At 43.0% G+C, this 21191-nt stretch overlaps 1 protein-coding gene across 1 annotated transcript in view; it reads left to right on the forward strand.

The window, feature by feature from the left end:
- Positions 1-21163, forward strand: part of aldh7a1 (aldehyde dehydrogenase 7 family, member A1) — a 49199-nt gene extending 28036 nt beyond the window's left edge. The window contains exons 7-18 of the mRNA XM_056290491.1: positions 6441-6485; positions 6635-6712; positions 8340-8437; positions 8533-8574; positions 13927-14021; positions 16109-16193; positions 16326-16432; positions 17111-17227; positions 17800-17897; positions 19188-19261; positions 19345-19420; positions 20203-21163. Of these exons, the coding sequence (XP_056146466.1) occupies positions 6441-6485; positions 6635-6712; positions 8340-8437; positions 8533-8574; positions 13927-14021; positions 16109-16193; positions 16326-16432; positions 17111-17227; positions 17800-17897; positions 19188-19261; positions 19345-19420; positions 20203-20257 (970 nt within the window). The 3' untranslated portion in view covers positions 20258-21163. The remainder of the gene's footprint in view (positions 1-6440; positions 6486-6634; positions 6713-8339; positions 8438-8532; positions 8575-13926; positions 14022-16108; positions 16194-16325; positions 16433-17110; positions 17228-17799; positions 17898-19187; positions 19262-19344; positions 19421-20202) is intronic.
- The last annotated feature ends 28 nt before the right edge of the window (positions 21164-21191 follow it).

Consider the following 21191-nt stretch of genomic DNA (forward strand, 5'->3'; position numbering starts at 1 on the left):
AATTCAACACTTCATCTAACGTTAGTGAATAGATTTTTTAAAAATTACGATTTACTTGCATTGCCACACGTAATGTGTAAGTGGCCTTCCTTTTCTGGCGATGGCGTGGGCATTTCTAAACAGTAGGCTCCTCTTCTCCAACTGGGCCGTCTTCAGGCTGTTTAGTGCCTTCATGGCAGCGGTATCCTGTGGGGCCGATTCTCCCTGTACTATCTTTATTACATGGATGTGGCATTTGGATGATTCATGGTCTTTTATGGCTTCCAATTTTAGGTTTTTAGTCCCAATAATGAAACTGTTAGCTGTCTTGTCGGCATCCGAAGCGTGCTGACGACATACCCAACAGAACATTGTCTGGCTTGCCTCCTCGTAAACTAACCAATCACGGGACTCTCTGTCTCCCTTGTCAGTTATTCTCCACTTCTCATTAAAAGAACGTTTTCGTTTCGTCTTCACCTCTTTAACCCGTGTCTCCTCCTGGGACGTTTTCTCTGCAGACCTCTTCACCCCTGCGATGTGACGCCACGTTGTGTTTTCTGGCTCTCTCCTCATCCTCGAAAGTGTCTGTGTGAATTAGCAGACTTGCAAGACAAGCATCCCTATACTCTGCCTCTGATTGGCTAACCAACAATGGCAACAAGTACTAGCCAATCAGAGGCAGAGTAGGGCGGGTCATAGGGGGGGAAATAAGGCAGATTCGCGATTCAGGACGTCACAAATTGCTACTTTTCTTTACCCGCCACCATGGCTGGTAGGTTGAGCAAATTCACCCGCCAATACGCAAATCCACCCGCATTTGGCGTGTAGCGGGTGCTAATTTCCATCCCTGCACTGCACAGTTGACGCTAGGCGAGGCCGCCGCCAGACCACCTTGGTGTTTCCTCTCAGGCAGGGCCGTTGGCTAGCAGTTAGCTTAGTCTGTCCCGCTTGCCTCCTCCTCGAGCCCACAGGACGCAGCAGACCGAGCTCTCTCAGCCGATCCAGTGCCAGCTCTCCTATCCAAGCGAAATCGACGATCAAAATAAAAACTTCATACGACAACACAAACTTAGACATGGACAAAGACACTGCATAATCGCCATTGGGTGAGGCCGCTGCAAATGCAAATCCGCGCCACCATCCTCCCACACCATTTGTTGAAATTCCCATTATATGCCGAAAGGTATCCATCAAGTACATGTAATATGACAGAAACCTGTCTCTCTGGCTGCTCTTATGGCTTTATTCTGATTCACAAAAATCCATTCAGTCCGCATCAGCCAATCACAGCTAAACACTTCACCCTTAAGTAAAGCAGTGCACACAAAATCAATGTTTGTGTAACTAAGTTTTTTTTACATATACACTACCGTTCAAAAGTTTGGGATCACATTGAAATGTCCATATTTTTGAAGGAAAAGCACTGTACTTTTCAATGAAGATAACTTTAAACTAGTCTTAACTTTAAAGAAATACACTCTATACATTGCTAATGTGGTAAATGACTATTCTAGCTGCAAATGTCTGGTTTTTGGTGCAAAATCTACATAGGTGTATAGAGGCCCATTTCAAGCAACTATCACTCCAGTGTTCTAATGGTACAATGTGTTTGCTCATTGGCTCAGAAGGCTAACTGATGATTAGAAAACCCTTGTGCAATCATGTTCACACATCTGAAAACAGTTTAGCTCGTTACAGAAGCTACAAAACTGACCTTCCTTTGAGCAGATTGAGTTTCTGGAGCATCACATTTGTGGGGTCAATTAAACGCTCAAAATGGCCAGAAAAAGAGAACTTTCATCTGAAACTCGACAGTCTATTCTTGTTCTTAGAAATGAAGGCTATTCCATGCGAGAAATTGCTAAGAAATTGAAGATTTCCTACACCGGTGTGTACTACTCCCTTCAGAGGACAGCACAAACAGGCTCTAACCAGAGTAGAAAAAGAAGTGGGAGGCCGCGTTGCACAACTGAGCAAGAAGATAAGTACATTAGAGTCTCTAGTTTGAGAAACAGACGCCTCACAGGTCCCCAACTGGCATCTTCATTAAATAGTACCGGCAAAACACCAGTGTCAACATCTACAGTGAAGAGGTGGCTGCGGGATTCTGGGCTTCAGGGCAGTGGCAAAGAAAAAGCCATATCTGAGACTGACCAATAAAAGAAAAGATTAAGATGGGCAAAAGAACACAGACATTGGACAGAGGAAGACTGGAAAAAAGTGTTGTGGACGGATGAATCCAAGTTTGAGGTGTTTGGATCACAAAGAAGAACGTTTGTGAGACGCAGAACAAATGAAAAGATGCTGGAAGAATGCCTGACGCCATCTGTTAAGCATGGTGGAGGTAATGTGATGGTCTGGGGTTGCTTTGGTGCTGGTAAGGTGGGAGATTTGTACAGGGTAAAAGGGATTCTGAATAAGGAAGGCTATCACTCCATTTTGCAACGCCATGCCATACCCAGTGGACAGCGCTTGATTGGAGCCAATTTCATCCTACAACAGGACAATGACCCTGAACACACCTCCAAATTGTGCAAGAACTATTTAGAGCAGAAGCAGGCAGCTGGTATTCTATCGGTAATGGAGTGGCCAGCGCAGTCACCAGATCTGAACCCCATTGAGCTGTTGTGGGAGCAGCTTGACCGTATGGTACGCAAGAAGTGCCCATCCAACCAATCCAACTTGTGGGAGCTGCTTCTGGAAGCGTGGGGTGCAATTTCTCCAGATTACCTCAACAAATTAACAGCTAGAATGCCAAAGGTCTGCAATGCTGTAATTGCTGCAAATGGAGGATTCTTTGACGAAAGCAAAGTTTGATGTAAAAAAAATCTTATTTCAAATACAAATCATTATTTCTAACCTTGTCAATGTCTTGACTCTATTTTCTATTCATTTCACAACATATGGTGGTGAATAAGTGTGACTTTTCATGGAAAACACAAAATTGTTTGGGTGATCCCAAACTTTTGAACGGTAGTGTATATGGATCAACAAATGTGATACATTTTCAGGTCTTCATGTCATTAATATGGATCTTGGACTGAGGTTCAATAGCTTTTTTTTTTTATAAATACTTCACATGTAAGTAAAACAGTGCTCCACAATAACAGCGAGTACAGAATACACTTTATTTGTCATTTGTACATACATACAATGAAATTCACTCTGCGTTTAACCCATCCTAGCTGTGTAGCTAGGAGCAGTGGGCAGCCGCCGTGCAGCGCTCGGGGAATGGTTTACTCTTGACTTACCCTTTCCGGGTACTGACAGCTGGGTAGACTGTGCCCGGGGATTTGAATTCAGAGTAACCTTCTCCTAGCCTTTGCCTAAACAGGCATCAACCTACAAAGCAGCAGGTGGTGTTGGTGTAATTAAGAGATTCCTTGAAAAAAAAACTGCATTTTTTACATACGAAGATTATCAACGAAACTTAGCGTGTGTGAAACCTAACTTATTTTTGCTGTGGGAACATGCTGTTGAGCTTATGGGTCCCAACAACAATATTCTTCAGGAACAGATGTGTGAGTATCTTTTTTTATCCAGAAATTCGTGATGACTGTCGGGGGGGTTTAATACTTTTGCAGGACACTGTATAATATGTTATTTTAACGAATTCCAACTGAAATTTCGCAAAAGAACTGCCATTAGGAAACATCAGTGTTTAGTAGGGGTTTTCATATCATAAGTCACTAGACCCAATCTTTCATGAATTTTTTTTTTTTTTTGGAAAACTTTATTTTCTGACTTTCAAGTCATTGGAACAGATGTACAGTATACACAAACAACTAAATTAAAAAAAGAAGAAAAAACAAAGAACATATGTAGAAATCCCCCCCTCCCTCCAGAGGCTCAAGAAAAAAAGACTACACAGGGACTTCTTGTTCCAATTCCACATGATAACTATGTTTTTGAAGACAACAGTATACATCTGTATAAATATTGTAATTACAACCAGGTTAAAAGTACATTCAATGAAAGGGAAAAACTTCAGTAAAGTCCATGAAAGGACTCTAGGTCAAAGCGAAGTTTTTGCGGGTTTACATATTTTATATCAGAGCTTTTCTAAAGGTGGAATAGTTTATCTGTATAACCTGACGGGTGATCAGAGTTATCCAGGGTAAGTAATAGTCTTGGTATGGATTGTATTGGGTTGGATATATATAAAAACAGGTCAGCATGAAAGGAGTGGAGGTGACGAAGGCATATGAGTTTAAATACTTCAGGTCAACTGTCCAAAGTAACGGGGAGTGCAGAAGAGATATGAAGAAGAGAGTGCAGGCAGGGTGGAGAAGAGTGTCAGGAGTGATTTGTGACAGAGGGGTACCAGCAAGAGTTAAATGGAAGGTTTACAAGATGGTTGTGAGACCAGCTATGTTGTATGGTTTGGAGACAGTGGCACTGATGAAAAGACAGGAGGTGGAGCTGGAGGTGGCAGAGTTGAAAGTTGCTAAGATTTTCACTGAAGAGTAACGAAGAAGGATAGGATTAGGCACGATTATATTAGAGGGACCGCTCAAGTTGGACAGTTTGGAGACAAAGCAAGAGAGGCAAGATTGAGATGGTTTGGACATGTGTGGAGGAGAGATGCTGGGTATATGGGGAGAAGGATGCTGAATATGGAGCTGCCAGAGAAGAGAAGAGGAAGGCCAAAGAGGAGGTTTATGGATGTGGTGAGGGAAGACATGCAGGTGGCTGGTGTGACAGAGGAAGACGCAGAAGACAGGAAGAAATGGAAACGGATGATCCGCTGTGGCGAACCGTAACAGGAGAAGCCAAAAGTAGTAGTAGTAGATATATAAAAACAGGTCATCTGCATAAAGCGATACCTTATGAGATTTACAGCCTCGGGAGATACCTTTAATGCCATCCTCTGCTCTAACAGTTGTAGCAAGTGGCTCGATCGCCAAATTGAACAGTTAAGGAGAGAGGCTGCAGCCCTGTTTGCAGCCCCTATGAAGTGAAAAATAATCAGAAATAATATTATTCGTCTGCGATGTGGCTGTCAGTGAACAATATAGTATTTAACCCATGCTAGGAATGCCAAACCTTTATAGGAAAGCCAAACCTTTCTAGAACAGCGAATAGCTATTGCCGTTCCACGCGATTGAATGCCTTCTCGGCGTCTAAAGAAATCACTGCTTCTGTCTGTTCTGCAGAGTGTGGTGTGTACAGTACATTAAATAGGTGGCGGGTGTTATAGAATGACTGCCTGCCTGGTATAAAACCGGTTTGATCAGGGTTAGCAACCGTTGGTACTACAGTTTTAATACGGGTGGCCAAGATTTTTTGTGAGGATTTTGTAGTCCCAGTTCAACAAACTTACAGGGCGATAGGAGCCACATAGTAGGGGAGCGTTTTCTTTTTTAAGCAACACTGATACGATTGCCTGCGTCATAGTTTGGTGTGATTTCTGTTGGTTAAGAATTTCCTGATACAACAGGTTAGGTATCGGTGCCAGCTTGGTAACCAATTCTTTATACATTTCAATTGAAAAACCATTCGGACCCGGCGCTTTGTTGCTGTGCATGGATTTTATTACTTGTATCACTTCCTCTGTTGATATCTCTCTGTCTAGCTGTGGTCGGTCCTCGAGGTCAATTTTTGGGATGGTCAAACCGTCTAAAAAAGGGAAAATATGTGACAAGTCACTGGGCAGTTCAGAACTATAAAGGGTAATCATGAAAAATTCTTTGCCATTTAATCAAATATTCAAATAACAACACGAGTTGGCTTCCATGCATATTGGAAAAAGAACGTAGCAGAATTCTGAAAACATCAACATAAAAGAAATGCAAAGTAAGGGAGCGTTGCTTACAGCCATGGCTTCTCCAGTATAAAAATATTGAAAATTAGAAAACATTGATTAAAGGTGGACTGTTTTGCTATTTTCTGCTGCACTTGTAGCCGTCTCAGCTCACATGGCAGTTAGGTTACAGCAGCTCATGTCAGCTAGTCAGAGTGCCTGAGGCCCATATGACAAAATAAGAACGAAAATTAATTTGTTTAATCGCCCAATACGTCTACAGGCTTACCCATTTCTGAAGATCTATATTTTTGATTGGAGGGTCAAATCGATTTAACAAAACTTTCCATTCTTTGGGTGGAATTACTACCGGACAGCATGGCTGGGGAGGTTATTTTTGGTCAGATTTTGGAGTATTTACTGATATAAAACAGGTCATTACCGGCTAACGGAGGCGATGAGGTGCAACACCAGTTTATTCACTGCAACCTTTGCCTACCTGGTTGCAGGTGTTTATTACAACTTTGCTGGCCATATGGATTACTAGCAAGTGGCAGACAATAGATAGTACTACTGCCACAAACGTGTTAATAGTGATAATTTCACCACTAAGAATCATTATTTATACATGCATGAAAAATGTTCAATAGAATTGTTATACCATGACCAGAGGACGTACGTGTGTGTCCTTAGTTTAAAAAAGAGTTTTCTTCTTTAGGAAAGGAGCCCCCACCACCCCTCTCACAAGTGTAGCTGTAACAAAGTAAGTGTTCCATATCTCAAGAAGTTTCTGACAGCTGCAAGAACTTAATACATAATAGAAGTTTTATTTAAACATTACATATTGTCTTGTCGACAGGAAAGCTTTTGCTTGCCTCATATCTTTGTGCATATTTGTTCATATTTATTCAGAATTGTAGCCAAGGTACTGGAACAAAATAACCTGCCTGGTGCTATCTGCTCTATGACCTGTGGAGGCGCTGATATTGGGTGAGTTTCCTTTCTTCATTTGCCTACAATTAAGTTAATTGAATTTATTGTTTCTAGGGATGCAACTGTTTACTTTTTCCATTTATCAATTCAACTGTTAATGTACCAAAGCCTTGATCATCACGATAATCAAGATACAAACAACTACCATTACTTTTAACCATTTACTTTCAACCATTACTTTCAACCAAAAAAAACATGCTCTCTTTTCATGTACTTAAAAATTTGAGCAACACATAAAGCAGTTGGCCCAGTCCTGTTTTTATCATGTAACATTTCCAAAATCAGCCTCTCTCAGCAGGACACTCAGAAAGTAATCCATTCCTTTGTAACTTCCCATTTAGATTACTGCAGTGCTTTTTTCTGTTCTCAGTCAGTCAGCTCTTTCTCACCTTCAATTCATTCAAGATGCTGCTGCTGGACTGCTGATATGACCAAATGCATGTGCTATATCACTCCTGTGCTATATCACCCCCGTCCTATATCACTCCTGTCCCATATCACTCCTGTGCTATATCACCGCTGTGCTATATCACTGCTGTGCTGTATCACTCCTTTCCTATATCACTGCTGTCCTATGTCACTGCTGTGCCTTATCACTGCTGTCCTAAATTACTGCTGTGCTATATCACTGCTGTCCTATATCACCCCTGTCCTATACCACTACTGTCCTATACCACTGCTGTCCTATGTCACTCCTGTCCCATATCACTGCTGTGCTATATCACTGCTGTCCCATATCACTGCTGTGCTATATCACTCCTGTGCTATATCACTGCTCTGCTATATCACTGCTGTGCGAGCCTGTTTTCATTGGTTACCAGTGCATTTCAGAAAAGGTTTTGTAATTCTTTCGGTTACTTTCCAGGTGTTGAAAGGCAAAGCTCTACCTTGTATTTCTGATCTTTTAATCTCTTGTGTAGCTGGAAGGCCCCTCAAATCATCTGACCAAGGCCTTATGGTTTTACCCCCCACCCGGCTCAGTTGAAAAGGTCCTATTACTAAGGGTGGGGTTATTTTGTAATTTCAAACACACCACCTCCACTGCTTCATCAGCTGGAGCTTATGTGAAGAGAGATGTAACATCATAAGAGTCCATTGTTTCCTGCCCATTTTACAATGCTGTGATTCCCCAATCCCCAACTATTCCTCAATGCCCAGCTATTCCCCAGTCCCCGACTATTCCCCAATTCCCAGCTATTCCCCTGTCCTCTGGGAATAGTACACATGGCCATAGTAACTTCAGTTAATGGTCATACCTATTTGCATATGAAACCGATAGTTTTTTCGGTCGTTATGCAACTGCTGTTTATAAGTTTGGGGGATAACTGCAGTCAGGTGGGACTGACGAAGTCACTTAGATGATGATGAAACGTTTCCCCCACTACACGTTATGTCCAGATGAACTGGTTTAACTTTCTGAGATTTCTGCATCTGGATTGTTGAGCAGCCATCAAGAAATCAATAAGTAGAATGTGCATGCAGTAGGTCCTAAAACAAAAATATGAAGATGTCAGGACAGTAACAGTATACTGGTCCCCAGCAATAACCATGAGTACATACCAGCTACTCTTCCTTAAAGTTGAGAGTTGGTGTTCATACATTGCACTGATTGTATTTTTTGCAGAACTGCAATGGCGAAGGATGAGCGTGTAGATCTGTTGTCATTTACTGGCAGCACCCATGTGGGTAAGATGGTGGCGATGATGGTGCAAGAGCGATTTGGTGAGTAGTTGGGGTCTTGATAGGATCTTTTTAAATGGTTATTACATTATTCAGTTAATGAGATTAATGTTTGTTCATTTGCTGCATAATTCTAGGTCGTCAGTTGCTGGAGCTTGGTGGGAACAATGCTATTATCGGTAAGAAAGGGACTTCTGTTGTAAACCAATTCTTGTTGAAGACAAACATTGTGTGTAAAGACAGTAATATACTGTGAATATATGAGATTCTTGCAATTCAAAGTGAATCTAACTTACAAAATTCAAGTTAAATTTAATAAATGATGAATTAATTAAATTATTTATTTATTGTCTTGATGCATGCTCAATAATCCAGGTAAGAAAATCAAAGAAGGTTGAATCAGTTCATCTGGATACAACGTTTGTTGACAGATACGTTTCATCATCATCTAAGTGATCTCTTCAGTCCAGGTGTCCCCACCCTTATAAGCAATACAGTGACTGCAGGTGTCCCCACCCTTATAAACAATACAGTGACTGCAGGTGTCCCCACCCTTATAAACAATACAGTGACTGCAGGTGTCCCCAGGTATCCCCACCCTTATAAACAATACAGTGACTGCAGGTGTCCCACCATTATAAACAATACAGCAACTGCAGGTGTCCCACCCTTATAAACAATACAGTGACTGCAGGTACCCCACCCTTATACACAAAACAGTGACTGCAGGTACCTTGGCCCTTATAAACAATACAGTGACTGCAGGTACCCCACCCTTATAAACAATACAGTGACTGCAGATACCCCATCCTTATAAACAATACAGCGACTGCAGGTGTCCCCACCCTTTTAAACAATACAGTGACTGCAGGTACCCCACCCTTATAAACAATACAGTGACAGCAGGTACCCCACCCTTATAAACAAAACAGTGACTGCAGGTACCTCGTCCTTATAAACAATACAGTGACTGCAGGTACCCCACCCTTATAAACAATACTGTTGTTTATAAGGGTGGGAAACGTATCTGTCAACAAAAGTTGTATCCAGATGAACTGATTCAATTTCCTTTGATTTTCTTACCTGGATTATTGAGCATGCATCAAGACAATAAATGAATAATTTAATTAATTCATCATTTATTAAATTTAACTTGAATTCTGTAAGTTGGATAAATTTGAATACATGTGTATTAAATATCAAACACTTCTAACTATACATCATATGAATGTGCTATATCACCAATGTCCTATATCACTGCTGTCCTATATTACTCCTGTCCTATATCACTGCTGTGCAGCTATATCACTCCTGTCCTATATCACTCCTGTCTTATATCACCGCTGTCCTATATCTCTCCTGTCCTATATCACTCCTGTCATATATCACTCCTGTCCTATATCACTCCTGTCCTATATCACAGCTGTGCTATATCACCGCTGTGCTATATCACTCCTGTGCTATATCACAGCTGTGCTATATCACTCCTGTCCTATATCACCGCTGTCATATATCACAGCTGTGCTATATCACCGCTGTGCTATATCACTCCTGTGCTATATCACTCCTGTCCTATATCACTCCTGTCCTATATCAGCGCTGTGCTATATCACCGCTGTGCTATATCACTCCTGTCCTATATCACTCCTGTCATATATCACCGCTGTCCTATATCACTCCTGTCCTATATCACTGCTGTGCTATATCACCGCTGTGCTATATCACTCCTGTCCTATATCACTCCTGTCATATATCACCGCTGTCCTATATCACTCCTGTCCTATATCACTGCTGTGCTATATCACTCCTGTCATATATCACTCCTGTCCTATATCACTCCTGTCATATATCACCGCTGTCCTATATCACTCCTGTCCTATATCACTGCTGTGCTATAGCACAGCTGTGCTGTATCACTCCTGTCCTGATATGATATATTTATTCCGTCAGATATTTTGTCAGATACTTTGTTCAGCATGTAAAGATATTCAAGTCTGCCAAATTTTTGTCTCTGTTCTAGTTATTTGACTGTACGTTTACATTAAATATACTGCAATCAAAAGCTGAAATTCCTGGCGTCCGGGTAGCATAGCAGTCTGTTCCATTGCCAACCAACACAGGGATCAGCGGTTTGAATCCCCATGTTACCTCCGGTTTGGTCTGGCATCCCTACAGACACAATTGGCCATGTCTGCGGAAGGGAAGCCGGATGTGGGTATGTGTCCTGGCCATTGCACTAGCACCTCTTGTGGTCGGTTGGAGCGCCTTTTGGGGGGGGGGGACTGGGGGGAATAGTCTGATCGTGCTACGTCCCCCTGGTGAAACTCCTCACTGTCAGGTGAAAAGAAGCGGTTGGTGACTCCACATGTATCGGAGGAGGTATGTGGTAGTCTGCAGCCCTCCCTGGGTCAGCAAAGGGGGTGGAGCAGAGACGGGGACGGCTCAGAAGAGTGAGGTAATTGGCCGGATACAATTGGGGAGAAAAAGGGGGGGAAATTTGAGAGGGAAAAAAAGCTGAAATTCGTGTGGGGGAAAAATAGATTTGGGTTTAATAGGTCCCACTTCGGCCATGTAATTTTGGGTTGAGGTTACAAAACTTTTAAGTGAAAAATATAAATAGAAAAACTAAATTTGCAAACTGTCACAAACAACACAGGAGGGTTTGTGATTCCAGGGGTTACCTCAAGCCTCTTTAACTGCAGCAAACTGTTGCAGTGAACACATGTATTTCATACTGCGTCATTAACTGCAGGTTCTTAGTGGCTGGTGTGGTGGCCAGTGATACAGAGAACTTGCAAAAAAACTCAATGAGACGAGGATCCTTCAAAATAAGACTTTTATTGACGAATCAACAAAGTCTGAGTCAGGTCTGCAGAGTGACTGAAAATCAGACAAAAGCCTCCCTGTCTTCATACCATTTACAAATCTAGTGAACAATCTACTTGTGTCAGTCAATGTCCTGCTGTTAATCAGGGTTCTTGTTGATCAGGACATGTTGGCGGAGCAGGAGCCTCTCTATCGACGCAAGGATGACGTTAGGATGTCTTCAGTCATCCCCCTTTGACAGTCTAATGGTTGTCTTGATATGCTGCTACTACTGCTGCTACTGTTGTCTGCATCATAATGGTTACACTTACATAATGGAATGTCACTTATCATACTTTTGGGCGTAAACAAGTTTATCTTCTGCTGACGTTATGTCCTGGTTATATGGCCTTGTGCTACTTGCCACACTTGTTTGTCACTAGTCACATGAAATGACGGATACCCACTTGTGCCCTTACGTACTACCATACTGGTGTTAAAGAGTTGTATGACATACTGTGCAAAATGCATGATGCAGCAGTTTGGATGCACAGAGGCCATTTATTGTGCTAACTAGGAAAGATTTTTTGGGGTGCACAGACCCTTGTTATGTCACCTTTCAGTGCAACACTCAACGAAATGACGAAGAAAAAAATCCCATTTATTGCGATTCAAGATAGCGTTAGTGAGTTGCTTACACAACAGTTCAGCTAGCCTACAAGTGGGTTTCTTCACGCGAGCTGCAGTACCACGAGCTACAACGAATTTGTTGGTGTTTTTTGAGTTTTGCACCAAATTGTGCAGCCTGGTGAAATTAAACCAGCACAGGACACGGAAATATCTTTTTGGGGACTTTATTAGTTTAAATAATGAGAATGGAAGCACTGATAACCATTAAAAACTAAACTAAAACCTCCTCACCTCACCCCACCTATCCCGTAACAGAGTGCAAAACTAACTAAGAATACGTACGCTGCTACAACAGAGTGCAAAACTAACTAAGAATACGTACGCTGCTACAACATTGTGCAAAACTAACTAAGAATACATAGGCTGCTACAACAGAGTGCAAAACTAACTAAGAATACGTAGGCTGCTGCAACATAGTGCAAAACTAACTAAGAATACGAAGGCTGCTACAACAGAGTGCAAAACTAACTAAGAATACGTAGGCTGCTACAACAGAGTGCAAAACTAACTAAGAATACGTAGGCTGCTACAACACAGTGCAAAACTAAGAATACGTTGGCTGCTACAACACAGTGCAAAACTAACTATGAATATGTAGGCTGCTACAACAGAGTGCAAAACTGACTAAGAATACGTAGGCTGCTACAACAGAGTGCAAAACCAACTAAGAATACGTAGGCTGCTACAACAGAGTGCAAAACTAACTAAGAATATGTAGGCTGCTACAACAGAGTGCAAAACTAACTAAGAATACGTAGGCAGCTACAACAGAGTGCAAAACTAACTAAGAATACGTAGGCTGCTACAACAGAGTGCAAAACTAACTAAGAATACGTAGGCTGCTACAACACAGTGCAAAACTAACTAAGAATACGTAGGCTGCTACAACACAGTGCAAAACTAAGAATACGTTGGCTGCTACAACACAGTGCAAAACTAACTATGAATATGTAGGCTGCTACAACAGAGTGCAAAACTGACTAAGAATACGTAGGCTGCTACAACAGAGTGCAAAACCAACTAAGAATACGTAGGCTGCTACAACAGAGTGCAAAACTAACTAAGAATATGTAGGCTGCTACAACAGAGTGCAAAACTAACTAAGAATATGTAGGCTGCTACAACAGAGTGCAAAACTAACTATAATGGCTCATCTTGTGCATCTGTCCAGGAGCACACAGAGTAATGGCGGCACAATACACAAATTTCATTGGGTTCCTCTCAAGACTATGCTCGACACTGTCTGCATATTTTCTGAGACAGTCCATAATACCCAGGAAAGCATCGCATGTGTACGTCGCACGGTAAACGAGGACTTCCCCTTTCCGGGTCTCTCTTCCCAATATCTTTGATGGTCACAGGGGGGTACCCAAATTGAGACAGTGCCATCTGGTGGCGTCAATAGTTACAGTCATACTTTCCCAGCAGGCTATATTCTCACCTGCTATAAAGGCAACGTCCTCGATGACGTAATTCACACACTTAACTTCATTTTACTGCTTCTCTGAAGAGCACGGCACCCATACTGGTCAACAGCTTAGACGGTGCATCAGGACGTCATGTAATAGCATTACATGCTGACATAGGGATGCTATGTGGATTTGAATGCACATCTGGCTCTGGCAAGGTGCTGGAGCTGGTGCAGTAACCTTAATGTGCTGAGCAGATCTGCTCAGCACATTAAACACTCAAAAATGCATTACAACTTGTTCTATATGGCGATGAAGTCAACATAGTAGCACTCACTTTGAGGTGTATTGTTCATCACGGCGTGTATAAGAGCAACCCGTGTATTATCTGAGACGGTGACAGGCACGGTTGTTCTATCATGTAGGTAAACAGAATAAACCTCCACACCAGACGCCTCATCTGGTCAATTCAGGAGTAAAAACTTGTGTCAATGTACTGCGATGTCTGATGTGTAGCTGCTGTGCAGAATGCATAGAAGTTCTCAGGTCTGTTGTTTGTTTGTGTCTGTGTGTGTGTGTGTGTGTGTGTGTGTGTGTGTGCATTCGCTCACACATGTGTGTTTTTAGTGTTTGAGGATGCTGACCTGAACCTGGTGGTGCCGTCTGCTGTCTTTGCCTCTGTGGGAACAGCCGGTCAGCGCTGCACTACCACCAGAAGACTGGTAAGGGGGAACTGCTGTTCATATTGATTTCTTTTAATCAATCAATTAGTAATTCAAAACAAATGAAAAAAGATTGAAATGTAATTATACAACATGCCGTTACTTCTGTTTTAATAGGGATTCGTCACATTTCTACCCACTCTGTCACTTAAATACCAGCTTGGGGCCTCTGCTGAGAGATAGTGTTAGCTTGTTGACAGAAATAAAGTAACGTATGATTGAAGTTCAGTTACACACTCAGTGAAAAGAGAAATGAAACCCGCCCCTGCAGAAGTGGGGGTTCCATTGCCTTTTGCATGCATCATTACATGCGCAGGTGGATGCAACGGCAACTCCATTTCCATACTTGCTTTGCATGTGAACAGCTTACCAAGAATGGGCTTAAAGCAGGGTCTAATGGGTGTTGAAAAATCGTGGGTGCCAGGAGGGTGGATCTGATCATCCCCAAGACGTAGAGGTGCTGGGCTATTCGAAGGTGCACAATGAATGGACCAGAATACGAGACCTGTCATCAAAACGTTTGCTGTATAGGACGCGGCCTTTGGTAGATAAAGGTGTGAGACGTTGTGTGGCCTCGGCAATGACAAGTAATGGCGAGGCCACAGTGGGACATTAACATCGCAATAGAATTGCAGCGTAGAACATATAATTCTGTAACCTACAAATCACATACATATCACACTCCTCCTAGAGGGTATAACAGCGGACCACCACACGGGGTGCCTCTGCTGTCCATGGTAAACCATTCCATTCCATTATCCAAACTGCTTATCCTGCTCCCAGGGTTGCGGGATGCTGGAGCCTATCCCAGCAGTCTTCGGTCGGCAGGCACCCTGGACAGACCGCCAGGCCATCACACACACACACACACACACATTCACACCTAGGACAACTGAGTACGGCTGATTCACCTGACCTACATGTGTTTGGACTGTGGGAGGAAACCGGAGCACCCGGAGGAAAGCCACACAGACACTGGGAGAACATGCAAACTCCACACAGAGGATGACCCGGGACAACCCCCAAGGTTGGACTACCCCGGGGCTCGAACCCAGAACCTTCTTGCTGTGAGGCTGCCGCGCTAAGCACTGCACCACAGTGCCCACCATGGTAAACCATTGAAGGAATATGTAGTGGGCTAGGAAACATCAGGACTGCATTGTTGATGACTGGAAAAAAGGTTGTCTGGTCTGCTCAATTCCAACTGCACCCCGATGATGGTAGACTGAGGGTGTGGCATAAATGACATGAGGCAATGGAGCCATCATTAATGGTTACAACTGTACTGGTTGGCGTGAAAAGTGTAAATAGATAATGCCCCCTCTCATAGTGAGAGAATTGCCCAGGAATAGCTTGAGGAACATTCAGATGAAATGACGTTGATGACCTGGCCACAACCCCCCCCCCCCCCTCATCTCATAAAACACCTTTGGGATGAACTCAGATATAGCTTTCATAGAAGGGAGCATCTACCCATCAACCTTGGGCAGTTGCATGAAGCTGCATGAAGCACTGATGTCTGCATGGTCAGCTTCAACAGTGGAATGCCACAGGGCCCTTGTTGAGTCTCTGCCACTGCATGTGGTAGCTTTTAACAGGGCCAAAGGCGGTCCCGCAAGGTAGAGAACAAGGGTTTCTGTTTCTCTGGTCACAGTGTATGTCAGAATGTACTGTTTGAACAAAAGCTGCAGCATGTAGTTTAGTACCAAACTGCTTTCAAGGGGTAGCAGCTCATTTCATGAGCTAACTACTCTTCTTCAGAAAGAACAACAGCAGTAATGACTAGTTTCAAGACCCTTTCAAAGATGTCCCTTTAAAGGATGGAAGTAAGACAGAGCCTGACATTTGTCTCATGGTGTGGTAGGTATGAAGGCTTTGACTAAGACACGAAAATATTGCAGGCATTTATCTCCGTGTTAGCCAAGTGTGTGTACAAGCACAAATGAGTGGGCCCCTGTCAGACCTGATGCATATGAAATCATCCCCGCAGTGGACCAGATTGCATGCGGAAGTTGGCTGATAGATCCTAAAACTCATATTTTCCAAATAAATGTAATAATATGTCATTCCTTTGTGTGTCTCTTCAGATGCTTCACGAGAGTGTCCATGACACAGTAGTTGAGAGAATTGCCAAGGCCTACAAACAAGTTCGCATTGGAGAGCCCTGGGATTGTACGTGTATCTACTCTGACTGGCAGCATTATTATTATTAGTAGGACGGTGAACTGAAAGCAGTCAGATGACTCTTCTGCTCCCATGAATTGGTGAATTTAATTAACCTTTTCCTGTCTGCTCCCACGGCAGCCAACACCCTGTATGGCCCTCTCCATACCAAAGATGCCATAAAGCAGTATCTCGAAGCAATTGAAAAGGCCAAGCAGCAAGGTGGCACAGTGGTGTATGGGGGAAAGGTAAAAAATAATCTTCATTCTCTTCCTGTGTGTACTTGGTGCCTCTTAGTATTTCTAGGATTCTTATAGTGTTTTGTCCATAAATGCTCTTGTAAATACTGTGATAGGATCCATGCAATTATTCCACACTGAAATAGGCATGTTTTCCTTCCCAGTAACAGCCTTTTTATGATTTTATACCTTACCTGTGAAGGGTAATGATGAGATGTACAGTAGGCTTGCCTCCATGAACCGCTGGCTGGCTTGTTATCAGAGTCAGGGTCAGAATCAGAATACTTTATTTATCCCCAAGGGGAAATTGCTAGCGAGGTTACTGTAATGAGCAGGGATTCAGTTGATAACTCGCCTTCTTTCTGTTGCCGCCCTTACCTGCTGTAGGGGACGGTGCCGCTCCTTTGTCTAGCAGTGTAGATAGCTGTCTAGGTTTAGGGTGACACTAGGGACTTATCATTCAACAGGTCACAGGTGATTAGAGCGCTTGCTAGGTTTAAACCTAGTGCGGATGTGGAGTCAACTAGTTTAGTCAGGGAACTTCTCATAGTGTAGATAATAAGACTGACAGCTTGGTCCATAACATCGAGACTGTCTCTAGTGTAGGCTGAGTGTTTTTGATGACAAATAGCAGTAGAATGTTATAGACAGATCAGTAAGTCATTGTTTCATCTTCGCATTTGGAAGGTGATGGATCGACCTGGAAACTATGTGGAGCCCACCATCGTCACAGGACTGGCACACGATGCTTCCATTGTCCAAACTGAGACATTTGTCCCCATCCTCTATGTTCTCAAATTCAAGGTATATAGTTTTATTGCATATTTTGATAAAAGCTGTTGTTCAAAAGTAATCTGAAACACGTGAAGACTCAGAAATGCTGTTGATAGGTGAGATTCTTATTAACTGTCCAGGAAAACACAGAATAAGAAATGCTGTTGATAGGTGAGGTTCTTATTAGCTGCCCAGGAAAACAGAGAAATTACTGAGGACGAAAAAAATGTGTGTTTTAATACCTGTAAATGGGAACTGTTATGACTGTATACTCAGAAAGAGCATCAGAGGCAATAAAACAACTGTTTTTAAAGACTGCATCAGTCCTGTATGTGGTTAAGGCTAGGTGTTGACTACACGGACGTGGAATCAAGGTTTTTTTTAACAACAGAATTCTCTTGTAGGTACATACCACTGACTTACATACTACTGACTACACCTTGAATTAGAAGTCCAGTGTCAACTATATAGTATAGGTCACGCTATCTACCATGCAGATGAGTGAATGAGTAAGGTTCTGTTCAAGGAGACAGTTGTGAAGAGAGGGTTGCCTTCCTTCCAGCTCAGAACCTTGTCAGAAATACTGTCTGGTGTTTCCCCAGACAGAGGAGGAGGCCTTCGCCTGGAACAACGAGGTCAAGCAGGGCCTGTCCAGCAGCATTTTCACCAAAGATATGGGACGAGTTTTTCGCTGGCTAGGGTAAGATCCACAAATGTATATTTATTTGCTTTGTTACTTGGTACGATGCCTTAGAAGAAGTAGGACGTTTGGAAGGAGGGGGGCACAGAGTGCAAGCACAAAAAGAAAGAAGGGGTGAGGGCTCGACTGGGATCAGACGGCCTCTCTGATAGGTGGGGAAAATCTTGTGTGACAATATCTGCACTTCCTGTAATAAACATTGTGCACCTGCTGATTCAGCTCTTCATAGGAGTCCCGAATGCTTACTTTTCCAAAATCTTGGCATTCATACTTACTTGTATCCCCATTTATACTTGTGTCTACTTTTATACTTATGTCCACATTTATACTTGTGTCCACATTTATACTTTTATACTTATGTCCACATTTATACTTGTCTACTTTTATACTTATGTCCACAGTTATACTTGTGTCCACATTTATGTATGTCCACATTTATACTTGTGTCCACATTTATACTTGTGTCCACATTCATATTTAGGTCCACAGACTTTTCACACTTTGCAGTTCTGAATTCTGTGGATATAAGTATAAATGTGGACATAAGTATTGTAGCGAATTCAGCGGGGGAGCCAGGATGCGAACCCAGGTCTCCTGCACCACAAGCTACTATGTTAACCAGTTGACTAAAGTGTCCAACCCGTTAGCCAAGTGCTAGTGAGTCTAGTCATCTGTGGTCATTACACTACCCTCCTCCTTCAGGCAGCCAGTCCCCGCGCTTCAGCATACCAGCCTTGTCATGCCTCTGGGCGCACGTGCTTCCGATGGCCTCACGGTCTCACCATCCCACTCCTGACACCAATGTAGTGAATTCGGGGGCAGCCGGGAACTGCCATAGCCGGGACGTGAACCAGGGTCTCCCGCACCACACGGGCGACTATATTAACCAGTCGACTAAAGGGTCCCTTTAGTCGACTGGTTAATATTGTCACCCGTGATGCAGGAGACCCTGGTTCGCGTCCCAGCTTGAGTGGTTCCCGGCTGCACCCGAATTCACTACAGTATGAATGACAAGATTTGGAAAAGTAAGCATTTGGGACTCCTATGAAGAGTTGAATCAGCAGGGGCACAGTGTAGGTAGATTTATTACAGGAAATGTGGATATTGTCACACTTGCTCAAGAATGTCCAGATTTCATCCAGGATTTAAGTCAGTCATTGAAATGAAGCCACTCATTTTTGTTTTTCAATCATTGATCACTCTGTAACCTAAGTGTGCAGTTGGGTGTCAAACTATTCTACGGTCAGATGGAGCTTATTGTGATTTAAAGTCAAATTGTGTATTCTCTAGACCCAAAGGATCAGACTGCGGGATTGTGAATGTCAACATTCCTACCAGTGGAGCTGAGATTGGAGGAGCGTTTGGTATGTTATTTACTTCCTTTCCTTCATTTTGCTCATTTTAAATGTTTGTGACGTTAGTAAATGTACTTGTGTGTTCTTGGCAGGTGGGGAGAAACACACTGGAGGTGGAAGGGAATCAGGTAGTGATTCTTGGAAACAGTACATGAGGCGTTCCACATGGTGAGTAGGACCAAGTCATTTCAACATGTTTGCATGCTCATAATGCTACGTTCAGACCAAAGGCGGCGAGAGAGTTGGCGCCGCTTTGTTCACCAGAGTTTGGCCACCAGCTCCGCCAGGTGTGTTCGAACAGAACGCGAATTCGCTGTGTTGACGTCACAACAAGCAGTCTAGTTACACCAACGCTGCTAGCAAGTTTGCTAGACCTCACACAACAAATACCACACATGAGCAGTTTGTGTTTACTTGTGATCATCATGGATGAGCGACAGAGATCAGTTGCGGCGGCTCTGCTTTATATCAACTTGCGCCGCCGAAACCGGCGTCAGCGTTCTGTTTGGGTTCATAGCATAAACCGGAGACGTGTCCAGCTTGGCGAATTTCACCGGCTCGTTCAGGAGTTGCGTTTGGACGGCGCCCGGTTTCCCTACATGAAGGCGGGTTCTAACCCTACTTGAAGGTGATTGGCTATCGCCTGGCGAAATATTCGCCCGAGTTGGACATTTTTGAACTCCCGCGAAGGCGCGTTCGTCGCTCGATTCGCCCAATTCGCGCTGCCCATAATTTCGCCGCGAATTATTCCGCCCATTCGCCTCTTCCCATTGACTTTGCATGCATTCGCGCCGCCCAAAAAATTCTCGCCACCTTTGGTCTGAACGTAGCATAAGAGGGATGCGATATTGAAATGCAGAACAGTTTGGTTTGTTGTGCTTAAATAATTATTCCAGAAGATCCCTGCAAAAAAAGCTCAGTTGTCCTGTTAAAAACTCTTTCCTTCTCAGTACAATCAACTACAGCCCGGACCTTCCCCTGGCCCAAGGAATCAAATTTGAGTGAAGTCCAGATTTTGGTGTTCAAGATCCAAGATCTTGATCGGAAGTTTTGTGCGCTCACGAGGAAAGCGGAACACTAATCATCATTACTTGTATAATCTTTGCTTCTGAATAGATTTGGTCACTGCAGATTTACAGGGTAGATTATTTTGAAAAACAAACTTAAGACTTGTGCATCTCGAGATTACTTTCAGTCTTTAGCAATAGAGCCTCTTTTTAATGGCTTTAACATTTTGCATATTTCTAAATAAAAAAAGGTTTACGATCAGTTTAAGCATTTGTGTCATACAGAACTAATCTTCATGCTAGTGTGCTGTCTTCTCGAAGCACTTAACATGTCCTACTTTAACGAGGTCAGACACTTCTTGCTGGACAAATAAGTCATGCCTTTACCCGAGGGATAGTGGTTGTAGATCGGTGTAGTGTTCGGGGACTCGTCGTTCTCCAGTGACCCCTCTGGCCCACCCGGGCGCCTGCAGCCAAGCAACTGAAAGCATTCTCCCTACGCCTCCTTCACGGCCTGAAGGTGATGCAATCCATGCAAGGCTTCAGCGTGTAAAATAGCGAGAGCAGCCGACACGAGTTTGAAAGAAGCTGGTGTTACGACTATCTCCTTCCTGTGGAAACGTGAGCCAGGGGAGTTATTCGACAAGAGTTCCAGCCATATGCCATTGGGTTAATCGGGTGGGATAAGGGGAAAACTAGAACTAAATTTATAAAAAAAAGAAAAGAAATAAGTCATGCCTCCTTTGTGGATGGACAGTGTTGGTGTGCAGGAAGTTTTAATGTATATATGTAGTCATACCAAAATAATAACTTGTTAGTATCGCTGATGACACTGGGGTGTATCTTTTTCTGTACAACCTTTTCCAACACACACAAGTTGAATAAAATGGCAATGTTATATTATGACTATTGTAATATTTGCTAGTAATATT

This window comes from Lampris incognitus, chromosome 12 (assembly GCF_029633865.1).
Source record: "Lampris incognitus isolate fLamInc1 chromosome 12, fLamInc1.hap2, whole genome shotgun sequence".
Taxonomy (NCBI): domain Eukaryota; kingdom Metazoa; phylum Chordata; class Actinopteri; order Lampriformes; family Lampridae; genus Lampris; species Lampris incognitus.